Source organism: Sciurus carolinensis, chromosome 17 (genome assembly GCF_902686445.1).
Source record: "Sciurus carolinensis chromosome 17, mSciCar1.2, whole genome shotgun sequence".
Classification (NCBI taxonomy): Eukaryota; Metazoa; Chordata; class Mammalia; order Rodentia; family Sciuridae; genus Sciurus; species Sciurus carolinensis.
The window spans coordinates 25,896,173-25,917,581 of record NC_062229.1 but is presented as its reverse complement, the minus strand read 5'-3'; the positions used below and the strand labels follow the sequence as shown (position 1 = coordinate 25,917,581).

Sequence of the window (21,409 nt, the reverse complement as noted above, 5' to 3'; positions counted from 1 at the left end):
AAATTTAAAAAGAGCTGGGGTTGGGGCTCAGTGGTTAAGCACCCCTGGGTTCAACTTCTAGTACCAAAAAAGAAAAAAAAAAAAAAAAAAAAAAAAAAAAAGAAATATCCAACTTTTAAAAAATATATTGGAAAAAAGGGGAAGGAAGTAAACCAAACCAAAATGTGATTTCTACATGATAGGATTGTAGATTATTTCTATTTTCTTCTGCATACTTTTCTATGCTTTCTAGGTTTTCTACAATGAAAATACACTATTTATATTTAGGAAAAAAGTATAGTATTTTTTAAATGCAGTAAGTCCGTGCTCATTTTCACTTAACTGTGATAAGAATAATATACAGTCTAAAGTCTCAGGATTACATTTTAATACTGCATTTAGCTGTAGTGGAACCATGAGTGAGTCAATTCCCTATAGAGTTGTTTTTCTGTTAGTAAAATTATACTTTGTCTTTCATAGTTTTAAGATAAATTGACTATAGAGTTGTCAACAAAGGATGTGATCACTGTTAGGTGAAAAGAATAGAGCAAAAAATTTAGTGTATCTTACTTTCCTTCAGTAGTGGAAGGATCTGCAGATGATTAAGAACTATGTAGGCTCCATCTTTCCAATATATGTCTGGACAACTAGAAAAACATGTTCCTTTATGAAATTGAATCAATCTTGGGCTCAAAAACTTTGAAGAGTTCCAGGCATCATTAATATAAAAGTAGTGAAAGACTTTGCCTTCACATGTTATATAGTGCTTAGTAGGTAAAAGTACAGATTTAGGGTTTGGAGAGGTCTATGTTCTAATGCCAAGACTGCCAAGAACAAACTTGTCAATTTTAGGCAAGTCACTTAAAGGCTCAGACTTTTTTGTAAAAAGGAAATAGTTCTATGCCTCACAGGGTTGCTGTGAAGATTAAATAAAATGGTGCATGTAATGTGTGACAAGCCTGGCACAAGGTGAATAATAACAGCCCAAGAATAGGCTATGGTATTGTAGCAGTATATAAGTATTACAGCAATGTTTTTAAACAGTCGACAGAGAAAAAGAACTTTTGCCAGAAGTAACATTTAGTATGTTTTCCGGTAATGAACAGAATATCAAGTGTAAAACCTCAAGAGGAAATTTAGTAGTAAGCAATTCCAAATTTGGTTTGGCAACTCATCAAACTTTCCATTAACTCCATAATTTTAAGCCATATTGGCTCATTTTTCCTAATCTCATGATTTTAAGACAGTGACTGCTGCAACTCTTCACACAATTCTTACAAAGTTAGGAATTGGGGAAAGGAGCTGAGGCTTTCCAATCTGTTTCCTTTCTTTTATCATTGAGAAAAATCTTCCCAAGAAGCAGGGAGAGAAGGATACTGAGTAGTCAGCACTACAGATACTCATCAGCTTTCTTGAACTTCTTTATGGCCAACCCTTTAAGAAGACCTAAATCCAGTTTCAACAAGTATTTAAAATGTTTTAGTCCTCACTCAGAATTCATCTGGCAACAGAAGCTCTCCATCATTTTTTTGGGTGTGTGGGGTGGGGGCAGCCCTGGGGATTAAACCCAGGGATACTTTACTACTGAGCTACATCCCCAATCCTTTATTTTGAGTGAGGGTGTTACAGAGTTGCTGAGGGTCTTGCTGAGTTGCTGAGGCTTGGCATTGAACTTAAGATCCTCCTGCCTGAGACACTGGGATTAACAACATGCACCACCATGCCCTGAATCTCTGCATTCCTTTTCTTTGTACATAGTGAATTCCTACACCCAATGTCATTTTTCTTATACACAGTGATTTATTGTTTCAGGAATTATTGATTTGTTATCAGTCCAACATTTTGGTCAAGAAAGTTGAGTCTCAGTGAGGTTAGGTGATAGCTAGTAAGTAATTGGAGCCAGGATTTAAGCTCAAATCTGACTTCTAAGTTCATAATTTCTTCCAAAATACCAAAGTGCCTGTGCCCACCATGGTGATTCTGTATATGAATGGGAGACCAGGTGGGGTTCTCTTGGGCATTCACCTCTATGAAAGGTGGTTGTATCTGGACAATTATTTGACCTTGGTTTCATAAGGAAGATGCTGTTTTCTCTGGGATTTATGGCCGATCTCTATACCTCATAATTTAGTTTTAAAGGAAATATGTTTCTTGGTTGAAGTTGCTGGAAAAAAAGAAGTGAAGAGTGTGAAGGGTATATATTTGTGTAAAAGGGGTTTGTTTAGCTTTGCCCTGCTTGTTGGATAGTGGTTTGCACATAATTTTGTGACATCATAACCCCTCTTTGCATAGTCAAAGCAGGTTGGTACAGCCTGGAACAGATTTGCTGCATTCAGGAACATTCATTGCTGAGCAGATAATCTCTGATCATGAGGTCATCATTTTCCCATTGCCATGTCATATTATCTGGAATTCTTTGTTCAGAGAGGCTTTCTCTTTTATTGAGAAAGATTTTGTGGTCTTTAAGTTTAAATAGAGTATCCTTCTAGGACAGATATCATGTTATTCATACCCAGGATCTGAATACAAAAGATCACATTTCTTGCCCCAGCAAAGTTAGGATTATAGTCTCTTAAGATTACAGTCTCTTGAGACCCTTACCCATCTTCTAGGCTGATGCCTGCCTTGATCTGCAGGAGTCAACAGATCCCTTCATCCTCTCAGCTAAATATTCTGCAATACAATTTGAATTGACAACCCACCTTCCTCCAGAAGTCTGCCAGGACTGACAGCTGTTATCTTGGAGTTGAAATCTGCAGCTCTGACTATTCTTTTAACTCCTTTCATAATATCCTCTGAATTCAGGGGCTATCTCTCTATGTATTTTCTTTACCTTGATCCAATGGAACTTGGCTGTTCCCTAGGGCAATGTTTCCTCTGCAGTCCCTCAAATCATGTACCTCTCTGTACTGCCATTTCCTTTCTATTCTCCACCAGAAACACTGCCCTCTTGATATGTACATCATAACATTACTGTGTATTACCCATTCTTGTTTTTGTCATCTGCTGGCTTCCTGTGCACTCACCTCATCTCATACCCTGAATTTTCCTGAGGCCTATGAAGATGAAATATTTTTAGCCACTATATCCTGATTATGTAGAACGCTCTGTGTGAAATAAAAATGTGTGCTTTTCTTAGTTGAGAGGAAGATGGGAAGTCTCATTTTATATATCCACAATTAAAGGGAAACACATAAGACAAAGAAACCTGCTTAGAAAAATATTGTCTCTCTGGATTTAGAGATTTATTTCATAGATGGTGTGTATTATGTTATGTCTTACTTGGTAGAAAATTGAAACCAAAAAGCTTTATTTAACTGAGTAAATATATTGCATCTAAATCCTGTAAGACTGACTCTCATTTATATCCTCAGTGACAGACTTCCTTTTTCACTTTTCTATTCAACGTAAATAAAAGGATGCTCATATTGTTAGATGCCTTTTAGTTACCAGACTGGCTGTAGTCCTTTCTAATATAAAACTGGAGTCATAAAATTGTTTTTGCAGGAAATAGTGATAATTCTTCCAATAAACATCTGCTGTTCTTATAAATATCACTGACTTTTTGTTGTTGTTTCCTTCCTTCATTCAGAGTAGGAAGAAAACAGTTCAATCTGCTTTTCTTCAAGAAGCCGACTTTTTAGAATAAAGCAATTTTGACTTCTTTCTATATGCAACTAGTTATTTTCATACTCATATAAATTAGAGCTCTTTAGCCATTTGATGGGTAGAGCCATAAGGGGACAGATAGACAAGGATGGTGGGAACATGTGTTAAGAGAACAATTCTATAAAATGAGCCCACAGTGCTGACCCTCCCCCGACCACATACACATGCTTTCTTTTCCAAAAACCAACCCGCCTGCAGCCCTGCCTGGCCTGGGTGGATAGGGTATGTCACACTCCTCAGCAAACTGAGGCAGGGGGCAAAGGGCAGGCAGTCTTTGGTGGTAATGAATGATGAGGGTCCAGAGAGGATGATGACTGGTTATCATAGAGGCCAATGGGTTGTTAACCTCTGCCATTGTGTTCCTGGACACCCGGGGTTGCCAACAATTAGTCTCCTCATCCCTGCTCTTAGGCACATACATGAAGAAGAAAGAGAAGAAAATAATTAAAAACCAGTTTCTGGGGTCTATTAAATGAGCAAGATGCACCTCCTCTCATGGGTTTTTCAGCTCAGAAACCCTCTTCTCTTCAGAGAAGTCTGTTGCTATCACTTTCTTAAATAAAACTTGCTTTCCACACTCACCTCAGCGTTTCTTGGGTGTTTAATCTTCAACACCAGGGAACAAGGACCCGTTTCTGATCTAAAAGACTGATAGAGCCATTTCCTCACAACTGTACCAAAAAATCAGAGGATAGGAGAGTTGACCTTGTTATAGGGCATAAAAGGGCATATTCTTTAAGCAGCAAGTAGAACCTACTTTTAATATGTGACACAAAGAATCCTGGTGTTTGAACTATGTCCTTCCCCATGTAGTAACTTAATCCATTGTTTTTCCAATACCCCAAAGCTGGGAAGAGCCTCAACATTTTCTTTACTAACACCTTTAAAAAAAACTTTTTTCGATCTACCATTTTAGGGCCTCTTCAGAACAAAGTATTCAGTAATCATATAAAAAGTCCAGCTGGTGTGAGCCCCAATAGCAAACCTCCCTGCTTTCTACCCCACATCAGATTATCAAACACTTAGATGGATTCCTTGTGAACAGGGCATATTAATGTGGGTCTTCATTCAAGTTGGCATGAGTTCTCTAAGATCCAACCTCGGTTAAAATATTCAGGAGGTTGAAGATACTCATCACGCTGGTTTTCCTGAATTTTTTCCCTACCGGTGTCTTGCCTTAGAATCCTGAGTGATTTGCTTGCATCACTGTGAACAAAAGCCTATATATGTTGGTGGAAAGAGTACTTGCCTTGGATTTCACAAACTTGCTAGTTATTAGGCAGAAAATGTTAACAAATGAAACAGTTTCAGTGTCATCAGAGCTGTGACAATATTATCTATTTCAAAGAATTCATGTAGGAAGTAAAGGAAATTAACCATGTGAAAGAGGATGAGCCACAGTTATATTTATATTCTTTTTCTGATATCCCAGTGGTTCTGGTTTGAACTTTCCCTTCATTCAATTTAAATGTTTTTCATTTACTGATTATACACAGCTGAAAAGTGTGTGTGTGTGTGTGTGTTTTGGGGTAGAGATGCAGAAAGTGCAGTCGACTAATTTTTGTCACCAGCAATAGATGTCTCTCAAGGGTCAATCTTCTCGTGATCCTCGCGGTATCCCCAGCCTTGCAAAGAAGGTTGGCCTACAGACCAACAACCTGAAGACCCCTGGGCCCAGGAGCTCCGCCTCTCCTCGCAGCCTCGGGGAAGAGCCAGGGATCATAGAGACGTGGCTTCATAGAGAGTCGGCGGTTGGGGTGGTGAGGAACCGGAAGTCGCGGCGTCCCGGGCTCAGCCATTATTTTGGGACTCCTCGGTTGCCGAGTCGCGTTCTACTGTCATCTTCTAGCGGCCCTGGCACCGAGGCGACAGTATCTCAGGCTGGACCGCCAGAGGATCCCTGGTGAGCGGGGTGGGGTTGGAACGGGTGGGCGTGCGCGGAGGGCAGCTCGCGCCCCTTGCCGGCCCGCCGGGTCGCCGACTCTCATCCCCGCCGCTCCTCACCTGGATGCCGGGGTCAGCGCCGTGGTCTGACCCGGGCACGCGGCCGGCGCGGGAGAGGTGTTGAGGACAGGACCCGAGTGTGTATGTGACCGTGGACTGGTGCGGAGTCAAACAGGACAGCTGCCTTATTAGCCAGGGTCCCCGGCGCAGGCCTTTCTGCTCTTGCTCGGTCTTCTCTGAGGCTGATGCTCAGAAACAGTTTGAGACTTTAGAGCAGTGGCCCCAGGCTGCTGGAGACGGTTCTGTTTTGGTTTTTAGGGATGGACCAGTTGTCTTTTACTTTTATAATATAACGGTATTGAAAAAGCAAACTTGAACTGTGTTCTTTCAGAGAACACACATACTAAGACTGCAGACTCAGAAAAAATGCTGTCCTTTGCAGAGAAAAACAAAGTCCTTGCCAGCCTGTCAGTGACTCTGCATGGCCATTGCTTTTCTCTTTTTGCAACTTGCCAGATTAAAGTTTTATCATGGATCAATGTTTGGAAACCGTGGTTTTAGAACAGCTGTTGTTTGGGTTTCTTATCTTCATAGATAAAATTATTTTGGACTTTGGAGTTAAGTTCCTGAATTTGCACTTTGCACCCACAACTTAACTGAGAGGCCTTGTGTGAATCACTTAGTTCCTCTGAATCTTTTGTTACTTTTAATTTTTGCCTCATAAACCTTTTGTGAGAAGCAATTGAAAATTCTGTTTAAGATGTGTTATTTTTATTGGTAAAGTACACATGAATAGAGTACTGATGACTTACTGTAGAAAATTATTTAACATCCTTTTAATTCTATTCCATCACTCCCAGATTGATCACCAAACACTGCTAAGTTGTTCTCAATTGTCTTATCCCTGCTGCTGCTGCTACTGCTTTTAGGAATTGTTCGCTTGTTTATAGACTATTTCAAGAACCTAACTGACCTTCCTGATGTCCAATACTCCCGCCCCTATCATTCCTCCCTTATCAATTCTTAACCCCACATAAGACTCCCATAATTTTATCTATGAAAGGTCTGTCTAATCATGTCATAAACCCCTGAAGCAGTAAAAAGAAAAGATCCATTCCATGGCAAAAGCCATGAAAAGTAAAGTCACATGACCTGTGACAAAGTTGCAAAGACACAATTCGCAATTCTCATTGTAAGCAAATAAAGGATTTTCCTTTGATAAAAAGAGTGCACAAATTAAAAAAATCCAGTACCTTAATAGAAATGGGCAAAATATAAGAATAATTAACAAAATGACTCTTCACTCAAGGTACAAGTTAAAAATTTGGCAGAGATCCCAGTCTTTGACAGCTGCATTGGTGAGAGAGTGAGGAAATAGGCACTCCCTCACAGTTGATGCTGAACTGAGTGTAAATTGTATTTTGGTACAAACCTAATGAGGCCTAATTGGCAAGATCAGGATTTAAAATGCCCGCACCTTTTGACCCAGTAATCCTGCTGTAAGTAATTTTTCCTATGTGTGCCTACACAAGTGCAAACTGATGTATGCCCAAGGTTATTAATGATAATATTGTTGGTATTAGGAAAAAATTGAAAACTGCCTAAATGTTCCATAAGTGGTAGAGTGGATAAATAAATTATAGTGCATTTACAAAAACAGGGGCAGGGACTATGTACTGACAGGAAAATTGAGAAAAGGAAAATGCTGCACATTTTTCATTGTATTGTACCATTTGTGAAAACAGGGAAATAGGAAACATTATGTGTATATACATATACCATAAATAACTAGAAAACTATATAAAAAATCAACAGGGAGAGGGAATAACACAGCATATGTTTTGTAATTTTTTAAACCAAGTAAATCTTTAACCAGGTGAATTTGTTGTTTTAAAAAATAACAAGGGAAAAATGTGGAATAAAGCTTCTTTAATGATTACCTGTTGGTCATAGGGCATGATCACATCCTTATTCTGCTTCTCAAGAGACTTTCTTTTTATTTTTTTAAATTTACATATATTTTTTAGTTGTAGGTGGACACAATACTTTTGTTTTATTTTTATGTGGTGCTGACAATCGAACCCAGGGCCTCACACATGCCAGGTGAGTGTGCTACCATGGTGCCATAACCTCAGCCTCTCAAGAGCCTTTAGAATGTGACTTTGTATACCTTCCTGCTCTATTCCTCTGAAGTTTACTTTCCTCTTTACATGCTAAACTATTTCTTTTTTCCTTTTCTTTCTTTTTTCTTTTTCTCCCCATTTTTGTTGTGTTTGTGTGTGGTACTGGGGATCAAACCCAGGGCTTGATCAAACACTTGCTAGTTAAACACTGCAAAGTCCCTTCCTTCCCTTTCTTCTTCCCTCCCTTCCTTCTTTTCTTTTCTTTTCTTTCTTTTCTTTCTTTTCTTTATACTAGGGATTGAACCCAGGGCCTCACACATGCTAGACAAGTCCTCTACCACTGAGCTATATCCCAAGCCCTTTTAAAGTTTTCATTTTGAGACAGTTGTCAGGTTGACCTTGAACTGGGCAATCCTCCTGCATCAGCCTCCCAAGTAACTAGGATTACAGGCATATGGCACCATGCCTAGCTCTAGAAAACCCATTTTTAATACAGCTATGTGTGCTCTTATTCCTTGATTTTGAAAATCCAGTATCTTTCTTCCTGGAGTGACTTCCTTGATATCTTGTCTTTTGATTTTTTTTTTTTTTTTTTTTTTTTTTGGTATTAAAGCCCAATCTAAAATTACCTTTCACTAATCCTTTCTGTCTTTATTCTATTAGTTGTATTTACATATAGTGAAATTATGTTTATATTTCTGCCTCCCTTGTTTAGTTATAAATGTCCCTGTGTTAAATAAAATCAATGAGAATGCTTTCATATATTACTGATGGTGATGTAACTGTTGTCACCTTAAAAGTTTAAAAACATTTGTACCCTAGAAATTTTTCCTCTTGAAATTTATCCTGAAGAAATAATCAGCAATGAAACCAAAAATTCATCGGCAAGGATACTCTTTGTGGCTTTATTTGTAATAGGAAAGAATTAGAAATATTCTTAAATCATTTTAAATGTCTAGTGACCAGGGAACTACTTAAATATGACTGGACCTATACAGGTCTCAAAAGCAACAAACAATATTTAATGCCCTTTTCACAACATACTGTGCAATAAAAGCAACTTTTAGAGCAATAGTCAGATCCAGTCTTGTGGTACACATGGTGCATTGAAAAAGGACATACTCCAGAACAATAGCAGTGATTATTTTGCATATTTCCCAGTTTTATAGAATGTGTAGTTTATAATCAGAAAAATAAGTGATATTTTCAAAGATCAGATGACTTCTAGAGAGAATAAACTCAAGTTCTATATAATGAAACTTTATTCAAAGTTATCCAAATATTTTAACAGAATGAATGATTATCAGATTATTTGAAGTACAGCAAAAGTACACAGAAATCAATTCAACTTTTTTTGTTAATTGAGTTTTAGAATTTTTCCTATTATATATTAGAGTTAAGATTACTTGTTGATTGTTTAACGTAGGAAAGAGTACTAGTTATAGAAAGATAACTAACATTTGAGTCTATGTATCAGGTATTGTTCAAAAGTTGAAATGAGAGCTGGGTATGGCTCAGTGCCTGCCTGGCTTGGGTTCTATCTCCAGTGTGGGGGGTGGGGATAGAGATAGATATTAGGGAATGAAATTGATATGCATCAGTTTTTAAAAAAACTTGAAATGTATTTACACATCAAAATCTCAAAACAACTCTGCAATACTGTAGGGTAGGAACTGCTATTTTCCGTGTTGCAAGTCAAGAAACTAAGACTTGGACTGGGTGCATAACTCAGTGGTAGGCCACTTGCCTAGCACTGAGTTTAATTCTCAGCACTGCATAAAAATAAATATATTGTATCTATCTATAACTATTAAATTTTTTTTTTTTTTTTTTTTTTTTTTACAAAAAAGAAACTAAGGCTTAGGAGTGAGGTAATGTATTCAGGTTACAGAAGTATCTAAAAAGCCCATTGTTGGGGCTGGGGAGGTAGCTCAGTTGGTAGAGTGCTTGCCTTGCAAGCACAAGGCCCTGGGTTCGATCCCCAGCACCACAAAAAAAAAAAAAAAAAAAAACCCATTGTTAAAATGGTAACTAGTTTGCTGTAATTAGGTGGAAGAGCTCTTATGCATAAAGACCAAAGGAATTCCATGTGTTTGGTTTTGGTAATATTGTGTCCCCTGACTTTAGGCAGAGGGTTTCTGTTAGAGGAAGCACTCTCTGGAGCCTAGATCCTTGCTTTCAGGGATGTTTTGTTTATTACTGTGAGTTGATGGGGGTCTGGAAAACTTGGTTATTTCTCTGGACTAACTTTAACAATGATTTCTTGAGTTCTTATAGATGACGTTCTCCAAGCTCTAAGGAAGAAGTCAAGCAAGAATTAAGGGGACGTGGAGAGGAACCTTTCTTAAAAGGCAACAATGACGAGAGAAAACTGGGCCCACAATGCTCTGAGACAAGAGGGTCTTGTGAAAGGGAAGGATGATACCTGGAAATGGGGAACCAGCTTCCAAGGGAGCAGCTCCTCTGTTTGGGAGACCTCTCACATGCACTTTAGACAGTTACGTTACCATGAAACATCTGGACCCAGGGAAGCTCTGAGCCGGCTCCGGGAGCTCTGTCGCCGATGGCTGAGGCCAGAAGCGCGCACCAAGGCTCAGATCCTGGAGCTGCTCGTGCTGGAGCAGTTCCTGAGCATTCTGCCTGGGGAGATTCGGACCTGGGTGCAGCTCCATCGTCCTGGCAGTGGCGAGGAGGCTGTGGCCCTGGTAGAGGAGCTGCAGAAAGACCTTGATGGACCAGCACTAAAAGTGAGAAAGGCTGGGAGTAGGGAGTGAATGGAGGGAAGAAAAGAACTGAGGCTGGGCTGGTGGGTGACCCTGTGATTTTCATTAATAATTAGCAACACTAGCAACCTAATGCAAATTAAAGCAGGTTCACATGCTATTCAGATTACAGAATATGCGGAGAAATGGATTTATGATTGAGGTCTTTGGGCCCAATTCAGTCAACACAAAAACTTCGATTCCACTTTGCCTCCCTAGGTGAAACTTGCTCATCCTGAGTCTGGTTGAACATCTTGAAGAGGATGAGTGTTCCCTAAACAGAAGCATATGTGCTATTTCTAAAATTCTGATTTCTATAATAGTGATAAAAGCCTGGAGTATAAAAGGCAATGGAATAGCAAGAATGAAGCTAGATCTAGCCAGACCTCCCCCAGAATTTCCCTACTAGGAATTCTGTAAGATAGGGGTTAGGTTGAGATATTTGTTCCTGGTAAGATTTTACATTTTTTTTTTTTTTGGCGGGGGGTAGATACTGGTAATTGAACTCAGGGACACTTGACCACTGAGCCACATCCCCAGCCCTATTTTGTATTTTATTTAGAGACCGGGTCTCACTGAGTTGCTTAAGTCCTCACTGTTGCTGAGGCTGGCTTTGAACTCATGATCCTCCTGCGTAAGCCTCCCGAGCTGCTGGCATTATAAGCATGCACCACCACACCTGTCAGATTTTACATTCTTGACCTTTAGATTAGGACTTTTAAGATAGCCTCTCATGTGTGTGAGATTTTTATTTCTATAAATCTGTAGCCCACTAAAAGCATTTCTGTATAAGAAGTCTAAACCATAACTCAAACTTGGCATTGGCCTCAAGGATAGACTTGTTTGTTTTAATTACAAAAATGAACTTTAGAGGTTTGTATCTCTTTACAAATTAATAATCCATCCTTTTTCATTTGAGAGACAGGAAAACTGAAACAGAAAAAGATTCAGTGGATTACCTTAGGTCAGACATTTAGCAGCAAAGCTAAGGTGCCTACTCCATTGTTACTTGTGTTAGATCAGGAAGGGATGAGTAAAGGGGTAAAAAATAGATGTGATTGAATCCAAGACTGATAAAAAATTAGGTCTGAAGCTAAATCCATGCTCTTAATTACTGCTTGTTACTTCCATTCCCTCCTTAACCCACACCCAGGTCTGGCTTCTGTTGCCACCGTTCTGTACAGTCTCCTGTGGGAGAGGTCACCAGTGCCGTGAGTGGGGCTAGAGGGCAGCGCCATTGTTCTCAATGCAAAGCTTTACTGCTGTTTTGATGCTTCATATTTGAGGTGGGTCTTTGTGATCTCACAGTTCTAGAATGAGGGCAGAAAGAGGTCCATAGTGGTTAGGAGAGTCCCTTTTCTAGAGGTACGAGAAGAGCCAGCTTATTTTATTTTGCTTTTTTCAGGGTCCAGTCCTTGTCCAGTACCAGGACACTCTCCAGGAGGGTTTGAGTGCTCCAGGAACAGTACTTGCTCCTGCATCTCCGAGCAGCCACTTATCAGCTGAAATTCACCTGAATCCTCTCTCTGACACAGTGGTGTTCAACCCCCAGGATCCTTCACAGGGTACTTACTATTCCAGAACCCTTTCTGTGGCTCATCTCCCTACTTGCAGAAAGTCTCACTGGATGATGCTAATGCTGAGTTTGTTTGAACACCATGAAGAGGATAATATTTTAAAGTATTCTCCAAAACAGAATTCCTACCCTGTATAGGAATCCTTTACAGTAACAGTCTCTTTCTGCTGTTTTAGTGGTTCTCTCTCTTGTCCCTTCCTAGGTCCTTCTGGCCCATATCCATTCTTATTCTTATTGCTGTAATTGTTTTTCCAACCCTGCACATGAGAGTCACTCAGAAAAGGGTTGTAGGTCATTTTGTAGATGACATTGCCTAGACTTGGAGTTCTGGATCATTCTGGTTTTTGTTGTTTTTTGTTTTTGTTTCTTTTGTGGTGCTGGGGATTGAACCAGAGCCTCCTGCATGCGTGACAAGTGCTCTACCACTGGGCTGCATCCCTAGCCCTCTGGATCATTCTGAATTCCTAATTTGTAGATGCTAGTCTTGGAGTGGTAGGCCAGAACAGCAGTAATCTCATATGCAGTTTGTTCTTCCTCAGATTCTCCTGCTCCTGAGGCTTCTGCCCTTTCCCAGGAAGAGAACCCAAGAAATCAATTAATGGCACTTATGCTCCTGACAGCCCAGCCCCAGGTAAGGGTTTGCATTTTCTTTCCTTCTTACTTGCACTGCATTAATTGTTGCTGAAGGGCCCTCTCTTATCCTGGTACTGGGGTGTTCCATCATTTCCCATATCCAAATCAAGGTCCATGCTTTTGGAAAACTGACTTTGCATAGTCTCTTTATGTCTCCCTGATATATGTGGCTCACCTCATGGCCTCACAATGTATCTCTTCCCCAGAAATGAAAAGGACCTTTTGATAGGGGAGCTCCTAAGCATTGATAACCTCACACACACCTGTTATTTCAGGAGTTGGTGATGTTTGAAGAGGTATCAGTATGCTTCACTTCAGAGGAATGGGCATGTCTGAGCCCAATTCAGAGGGCCTTGTACTGGGATGTGATGCTGGAGAATTATGGAAATGTGACCTCCCTAGGTAAGGATGACTTCTTCCTATAATTCTTACTTTTATCTTATCTGTTTTGATTATAAAAGTAGCTTATGCTTATTTAAGAAAAAAAATTATTAGAATATTCACTTTAACCTCATTATTTGCAGACAATTGTTATCCACATTTTGATATATCCCATGTGTTTTTTTCTATGTGAGGGTTTTTTAAAAATATGTTGTTCAAATATATGTGAATATATATTCAATATATATTTAAAAAAATATATATATGCACATGCATGCACACACACACACACACATGCATATACATTTATAACTTTCTTTACAGTCACTATATTGGCTACATAATTTCTTCCATAATTTAAATTTAGTTATCCATTTTCTTATTTTTGTATTTTGGATAATCATTATCATAATCACCAATCTCTGTGCCTGAAACCTTTCTTTATTCCTCCTTATTTTTTAGGAGTACAACTGCTGGGTCTATATGTTTGAATTGCTTTAAGGCTCTTGCTTCATACTACCAAATTGCTCTCTCCATAGTGATCCATACCCTCTCTGCTTTTATTAGCAGTTCTTCCAAATACTCCGTTTATTCTGTTTTTGTTTGTACTTAGTAATCCCATTCTTTTAAACTGTTGGTAATTTTTAAAGTTATAAAATCTAATCTAAGGTGGATTTCTTTGATTAGTAATAAAAAAGAATATTTTAAAACCTTTTAGCTGGGTGCGGTGGTACACATCTGTAGTGCTAACCACTTGGGAGACTGAACCACAAGGGTTGTTTGAGATCAAGCTAGGTAACAGAGAGATCCTGTCTTGAAAGAAAAACAATTTAGCCATTTGTGCTTTCAACAAACTTTTAGTATCTATCATGTGGTGTACCTGTAAAAATGATATGATTCCGCCCATAAATAATTTATCATGGTTTGGGAGAAGATTATAGAAAGGATAAAGAAAACAAGGCAGAGTAAAATAATTGGTGTAATCGTGGCATAAACTTGTTACAATGGAAATACAGAAGACAGAGCAGCCAAACACATTCCTGGAGACCAGAAAAGACCATAAAGGAGGTGGCATTAGCGGTGTAACTGGAAAAGTCGAACTCTACAGAGAAATAGACACTGAGAACTAAGAACCAACCACACAATCTAATCTTGACTAGAATACATATCTATACTAGTTTAAATGACCACATAATTTTCCATTGTCTGTGATCATGCTTTACATTGACAATTTTATTCTAAATGTTTCCATTTAGGAACCTTACATACCCTTTCATTTTTTTCTGTACTGCCTTTTCTGTGTGTTTCAGGCATATTGCAAAATCACATTTGACTACATTTTACATATTTCTGGTGATATTTATTCTTTGGAATTAGTCTTCTCTGATATTTTCTAATTGACTCATTTGCATATAGAAAGTGCTGATGTCTTTGTATATTAATTTTGTACCCAGCAGCCTTATTATTTTATTGTCCATATTGTACTGTATTTTTACACTTATGAAAACATATCCTTTAGTATCTGAGCATTGGTGATGGTGGGTCATATATTCTGTAGGTTTTATACTTTGATGCATATTACCAAACTGCCTTTGAGTGTTGTTTAAGAATTGTTAATTTTTAAGCCTTAGAAAATCATTTATATTGTCAGATTATTTGTATTCACTTTATGGTCTTTTTCCCCATAAAATTATTTTTTAATTTAGTCTGTATTTTTAAAGATACATTTATCATTCCTAATATTCCATTGAATGGATGTGTCACATTTTGCTAATCCAATCATGAGTTGATGTCTATTTTGGATTGTGCAATGCTGGTATAATATATAGGTATACCATTGATTTTTTTATATTGATATTGTGTCCTGCAACTTTGTTGAACTTATTAGTTCTAATAAGTTTTTTAGTGGATCTTATAGGATTGCCTGTATACAAGATCTTGTATTGGAGCTGGGGTTGTAGCTCAGTGGTAGAGCCCTTGCCTAGCATGTGTGAGGCACTGGGTTCCATCCTCAGTACCACATAAAATAAATAAATAAAGGTATTGTGTCCAACTATAACTGAAAAATTATATTTTAAAAAAAGATCTTATGTCATGTACATAGAGATCATTTTATTTCTTTTTTTCAAACCTGGACACCTTTCTTTCTCTTCGCTAATTGCCTTACCTGGAACCTGCAGTACATGTTGAGTAGAAATGGTGAAATTACAGTCTTCATACTCCTCTTAAAGGGAATGTATTCAGTTTTTTACAATTTAATATTAGCTTTGAGTGTTTTTCTTAGATGCCCTGTATCAGATTGAGGAAATTCCCTTTTATTCCTACTTTGTTGAGTGTTTTTATCATGAGGTGTTCAATTTTGTAAATTAAATATATATATATGTTTAGCTGTAGATGGACACAATGTGTGTGTGTGTGTGTGTGTGTGTGTGTGTGTATACATATATATATATATATGCTGAGAATTGAACCCAGTGCCTCACACATGATAGGCGAGTGCTCTGCCACTGAGCCAGAACTCCAGCCCTCTTAATACTTTTTTGGCATCTATTGAGATGACCATGTTGTTTTTGTCATTGTATTTCATTAATTGATTTTCCAATATTAACATTTTTCCTCTGATCAATTTCAAGTGTTCATGGTGTATAATACATTTTATGTGTTGCTGGATTTGTTTAGGTAGTATTCTGTGGGGAGTTTTATGTCTGTATTTCTAAAATATATTTGTAGTTTTCTTTTTTGTGTCATGTTTTGTCTCATTTTGCTATCAGTGTACTACTGGCCTATAGAATGAGTTAGGAGATATTTCTAATACTTCTGTTTAACTAGAAGAGCTTATGAAGAAATGGTACTAATTCTTTTAATATTTGGTGGAATTTACCAGTGAGGCATCCAGGCTCTTCTTTGTGGATGTTTTTATAATTTATTATTAACTGATTCAGTTCTTTACTTGTTAAAGGTGTATTCCGATTTTCTGTTTCTTTCTGAGTCAGTTTTAGTAGTTTGTGGCGTTCTAGGAATTTTCCTATTTCATCTAAGTTGTCTAACTTGTTGGCGCAGAATCATTTGTGGTATTGCCTGATAATTCTTTTGATCTCTTTAAGATTAGTGATAATGCCCAAAGGAAGTAACTTTAGAGCTTAGTTTTTAAGGGTTTAGATACAACACAGTACAGCAATTCAGAAAGAGAAAAGTCATGGCCAGTGATAGGCAAGGGGAAAAAAAAAAACATTTGGGCAGCTGCTTGTGGTTCACTATGTTAGTAACAGAAAAATGGGCAATGGGTGAAGCATCTCTTGAAGTATGCTGGTCATTTATGCTTTATCCTTTATGCAAAATAGAGTGATATATTTGAGCAGATAAATGACATGGTTAAATTTACCTATCAGAAAGATCATTGACAAGGAGTATACCTGGATTGGGGCAGATGAAGGGCAAGAGGAATTGGAGGTAAGGATAACTGTTTCTTAACAGGCCTCACCAAAGATTGCTTAAAGTAATGAGCTCCATCATTCTGACCATTTTTACCAAGTTCCCTTAAAGTTTAGTAGGTCCATACATAATCTGATTCCTACACTGAAACAATGATATAGCTTAACCAGCTAATTAGCTATTGATATTGATATAAGATTGCTAATTTTTATCCATTTTCCACCTTAATTTAGTTACTTGTCACTTGTTTCCTTAAAGCTGGCTACATTATATAAAGAAAGAGAGCCCTCTTCTCTACCAGCATCCTGCTTGACTTGTGAAACCACCTTTTTTTTTTTTTTTTTTTTTTTTTTTTTGGGTGCTGGGGATCGAACCCAGGGCCTTGTGCTTACAAGGCAAGCACTCTACCGACTGAGCTATCTCCCCAGACCCGTGAAACCACCTTTTGATCTAATTAACCATAGGCAAGGAAACTGAAGTACCAATCAATATTGGATAGACCAGAGACACACATATAATATCCTACAATCTGAACTAAGAATTTCTGGAGCTCAAGTCAATGTTTGTTGAATATTTCCTATCCTCACTCTTCTCATATACTTAAAGAAGTTTATAATGAAATAAAATAGTTCACTCATTTTCTATATTTTTTGTCTCTGTTTTAGATAGAAGAATAGTATTGTTATATTCAAAGAGAAGATAGTGTTACTATTATTAACACAGATTTATTTATGAGATAATTTGGGGAACTGTCTCATAATTTTTCTCACATTTTGGTAACTTGAAAGTAAACTTCCAGAACATTTTTGTAAAAACAATTTCACATTTAAAATATCTGAGAATGTTAAAGTAGGAAGGACCTTGGTGATAACTACTTCAGTCTCATCATTTTCAGATGTTTTCATTTTTTTAATTGTCTCTATTTTTTTCCTTTTTATTCTATATTTCTTTTACCTTTTGTGTCTAATTAAGTAGGGAAGTCTAACATGGACATGATGTTTTTGTGAAATGAATTTTAAATTTTCTGTTTATCACTTTTAAGAAGAATACTAGATGTTGTACCTGAATTCTAAGAATTGTCATTTGCTGTTTTTTTTCCCCTGTAGATTAATTTCTTTTAGCTAATTAAAAAGTTTTCTTGTGCTTTTCAAAAACTAAAAATTGCCTTTCATAGTCCTTAAGTGTATTTGCCCTACTTTAAAGTTTTCATCTTCCTAATGTAAGGAAAACAAAAAAATTCTTTCAAAGCCATATGGTTGTTCTTGCACTGTCCAGCTTTTTGGGTGTCAAGTCCAGATCATCTACATAAAATCTCATGTTCTCTCACTCATTCTTCCTTGCTTCTGTTTTGTCATCATCATTTGTATTTTTCCGTCTGCTTCCTGAAGATAAGGAGCTCATAAGTGCCTTAGAGTGAGCTGTATGTTAACCTGTTTACAACATCCTGTTGGTGATTCTGCTTTGTACCTTCATTTAATAAAAAGTTTCCCCTTTTTATAGGCACATAAAAGTGTATCATTCTAGGACTGGAGCTATGGTTCAGTGGTAGAGAGAGTGCCTAGTAGGTATGAGACCCTGGCCTTGATTCCCAGTACTGGGGGGAAGAAAGTATCCATATAGGGGTCAGAGGTGTAGCTCTGTGATAGAGTATTTGCCTAGGCCCTAGAAACATGTTTCTAGAATGTTTTTAAGACACTTGAAGATCCTAATCTCACAAACATAGGGGCCTGATAACATTTGTGTTTTTAATTCCTTTTACCAGAATGGGAGACCATGACTGAGAATGAGGAAGTGACATCAAAGCCAAGTATTTCTCAAAGAGCAGATACTCAGAGAGGAATATCAAAAAGACTTCAAGGAGGTGTTTCCCAGGTCTTGGGTTTTGAGGAAGAGTGTGAATGGCAAGTTTTGGCAAGTCAGTGGGGAAATGAAACGGGAGAAAGGTTAGATGCAGTGAAAAAAGGTTCCCTGTTTGAACAAGACAAGAAGAAAAGGACTCCACCAGAAAAACGAGGCCAGAAGTGGAAGGAATTTGGAGAAAGCTTGACTTTAGGTTCAGTTGTTTCTGAAGGTTTAATAGGTACTGAGGGAAAGAAGTACTATAAGTGTGACATATGTTGTAAACATTTAAATAAAATTTCCCATCTCATAAACCATCGGAGAATCCACACTGGAGAGAAACCTCATAAATGTAAGGAGTGTGGGAAGGGCTTTATTCAGCGCTCAAGCCTTCTGATGCACCTTCGAAACCATTCTGGGGAGAAACCATACAAATGTAATGAATGTGGGAAAGCATTCTCTCAAAGTGCTTACCTTCTAAACCATCAGAGGATCCACACTGGGGAGAAACCTTACAAATGTAAGGAATGTGGAAAGGGCTTCTATAGGCACTCAGGCCTCATCATACATCTAAGACGCCATTCAGGGGAGAGACCTTACAAATGTAATGAGTGTGGAAAGGTTTTCTCCCAAAATGCTTACCTCATTGACCATCAGAGGCTCCATAAAGGAGAAGAACCTTATAAATGTAATAAATGCCAGAAGGCTTTCATTCTGAAGAAGAGCCTCATTCTGCACCAGAGAATTCACTCTGGGGAAAAACCCTATAAATGTGATGAATGTGGAAAAACCTTTGCTCAGACCACCTACCTTGTCGACCATCAGCGACTCCACAGTGCAGAGAACCCTTACAAGTGTAAAGAATGTGGGAAAGTTTTCATTCGAAGTAAAAGCCTCCTTTTACACCAGCGAGTCCACACAGAAAAGAAAACCTTTGGTTGTAAAAAGTGTGGCAAAATTTTCAGTTCTAAGTCAAACCTCATTGAGCATAAGCGGATGCACAGCAGAGAGAAACCTTACAAATGCACTGAATGTGGGAAAGCCTTCACTCAGAGTGCTTACCTTTTTGATCATCAGAGACTCCACAATGGAGAGAAGCCCTACGAATGTAATGAATGTGGAAAAGTTTTTATTCTGAAGAAGAGCCTCATATTACATCAACGGTTCCACACTGGAGAGAATCTCTATGAATGTAAAGATTGTGGCAAGGTCTTTGGTTCTAACAGAAATCTCATTGACCATGAGAGGCTCCACAATGGGGAGAAGCCATATGAATGTCGAGAGTGTGGGAAAACCTTTATTATGAGCAAGAGTTTCATGGTCCATCAGAAACTTCATACACAAGAGAAAGCCTATAAATGCGAGGATTGTGGGAAGGCTTTCAGTTACAATTCAAGCCTGCTTGTACATCGAAGAATCCACACTGGAGAAAAGCCCTTTGAATGTAGTGAGTGTGGGAGAGCTTTCAGTTCCAACAGAAACCTCATTGAACATAAGAGAATTCACAGTGGTGAAAAACCCTATGAGTGTAATGAGTGCGGCAAGTGCTTCATCCTGAAAAAAAGCCTCATTGGACATCAGAGGATTCACACAAGGGAAAAGTCTTATAAATGCAATGACTGTGGGAAAGTCTTCAGTTACCGCTCAAACCTGATAGCCCATCAGAGAATCCACACTGGTGAGAAGCCCTATGCGTGTAACGAGTGTGGGAAAGGCTTTACCTACAACAGAAACCTTATTGAACATCAAAGAATTCACAGTGGGGAAAAAACCTATGAATGTCATATCTGTAGAAAAGTCCTCACCTCTAGCAGAAATCTTATGGTACATCAAAGAATACACACTGGAGAGAAACCTTATAAATGTAGTGAGTGTGGAAAAGATTTTAGTCAGAATAAAAACCTTGTTGTACATCAGAGAATGCACACTGGGGAAAAGCCTTATGAGTGTGAGAAATGTAGGAAATCTTTACCTCTAAGAGGAATTTAGTTGGTCACCAGAGAATCCACACAGGGGAGAAACCCTATGGGTGTAATGATTGTAGTAAAGTTTTTAGGCAAAGAAAAAACCTCACTGTACATCAGAAAGTTCATACAGAGGAAAAACCCTGTGAATGTGGTGAGTCTGAAAAGGAATTCTCTCAGACTTCAAAACTTCATTTTCAACAAAAAGTCCATAATGTGGAGGAATTCTCTTGGCTAAAAAATACCAGTGAGTCTAAGATAGAGATTCAGAAAATCTAGTGGAGAGCTGGCCTTGTGGCCAGTAGTAGAGAGCTGCCTAGTATGTACAACCCCCAGTACTGCAGTAAAGAAAAAAAAATCTAGTGTCACATATAAACTATTAGAGGAATGATACCTAGTTCCTAAAAGAAGAAAAATGATCATCTTATAGACAAGTGGAAGAAAGGTAATCTAAACTTTCAAGTGTAGAAAAACATAATCCAAATTCTAGCTAAAGGATATTTCCAGATTATTATGACCCTGGAAAGAGACCTTGGAGCAATTGATGATAGAAGAAACTGGGTTTGGGTCTTATAAGAGATAATGGTACAGTTGTAAATGATAGCAAATATATCTATTAAAGTGGACATTATTTCTGAAAATATGTATATTGTACAATTTAAAGATAGTATCACTGCTGCAGAACATCTGTATAGACAGTAAAATCCACACACTGAGATGTGAAATTCAGCAGGCAAGAGGTTGTCTGGCTCATGCCTAAGAGGAGCACTAGATTTAAAATCAGAAGACAGGTTTGGATTCTCTCTCCCTTACTGTGTAAATGTTAAGTACACCTCTAAGCTTCAGAATGCCTACCTCACAGGGTTGTTGTGAGGGTTAAGTGAAAGGATACTTGTGAAATTATTTTTCAATAAAGTTGTATAAAAGAGGTATGGCCAAAGTCTAGGATATGGCATAATGTAAGTTCATTCATTAAGTCAGTATTGGAATGAAGAGGATTCCATGGGAAGTATGATGGATAACTTTGGGATTTAGTACTCTAAAGACATTTTAAAAATACAATTTAAAAATGACTAAGGGAGTTAATGTATAAAATGTCTACTTTGT

At 38.0% G+C, this 21,409-nt stretch overlaps 1 protein-coding gene across 1 annotated transcript; it reads left to right on the top strand.

The window, feature by feature from the left end:
* The first annotated feature begins 5,425 nt into the window (after nucleotides 1-5,425).
* On the top strand, nucleotides 5,426-21,234 carry Znf197 (zinc finger protein 197). Its single transcript, XM_047531277.1, is given in 7 exon segments — nucleotides 5,426-5,551; nucleotides 9,993-10,462; nucleotides 11,883-12,042; nucleotides 12,593-12,684; nucleotides 12,962-13,088; nucleotides 18,262-20,301; nucleotides 20,304-21,234. Coding segments are annotated over 6 exon segments (3,087 nt in total). The 5' UTR covers nucleotides 5,426-5,551; nucleotides 9,993-10,072; the 3' UTR covers nucleotides 20,582-21,234.
* Nucleotides 21,235-21,409: the final 175 nt, after the last annotated feature.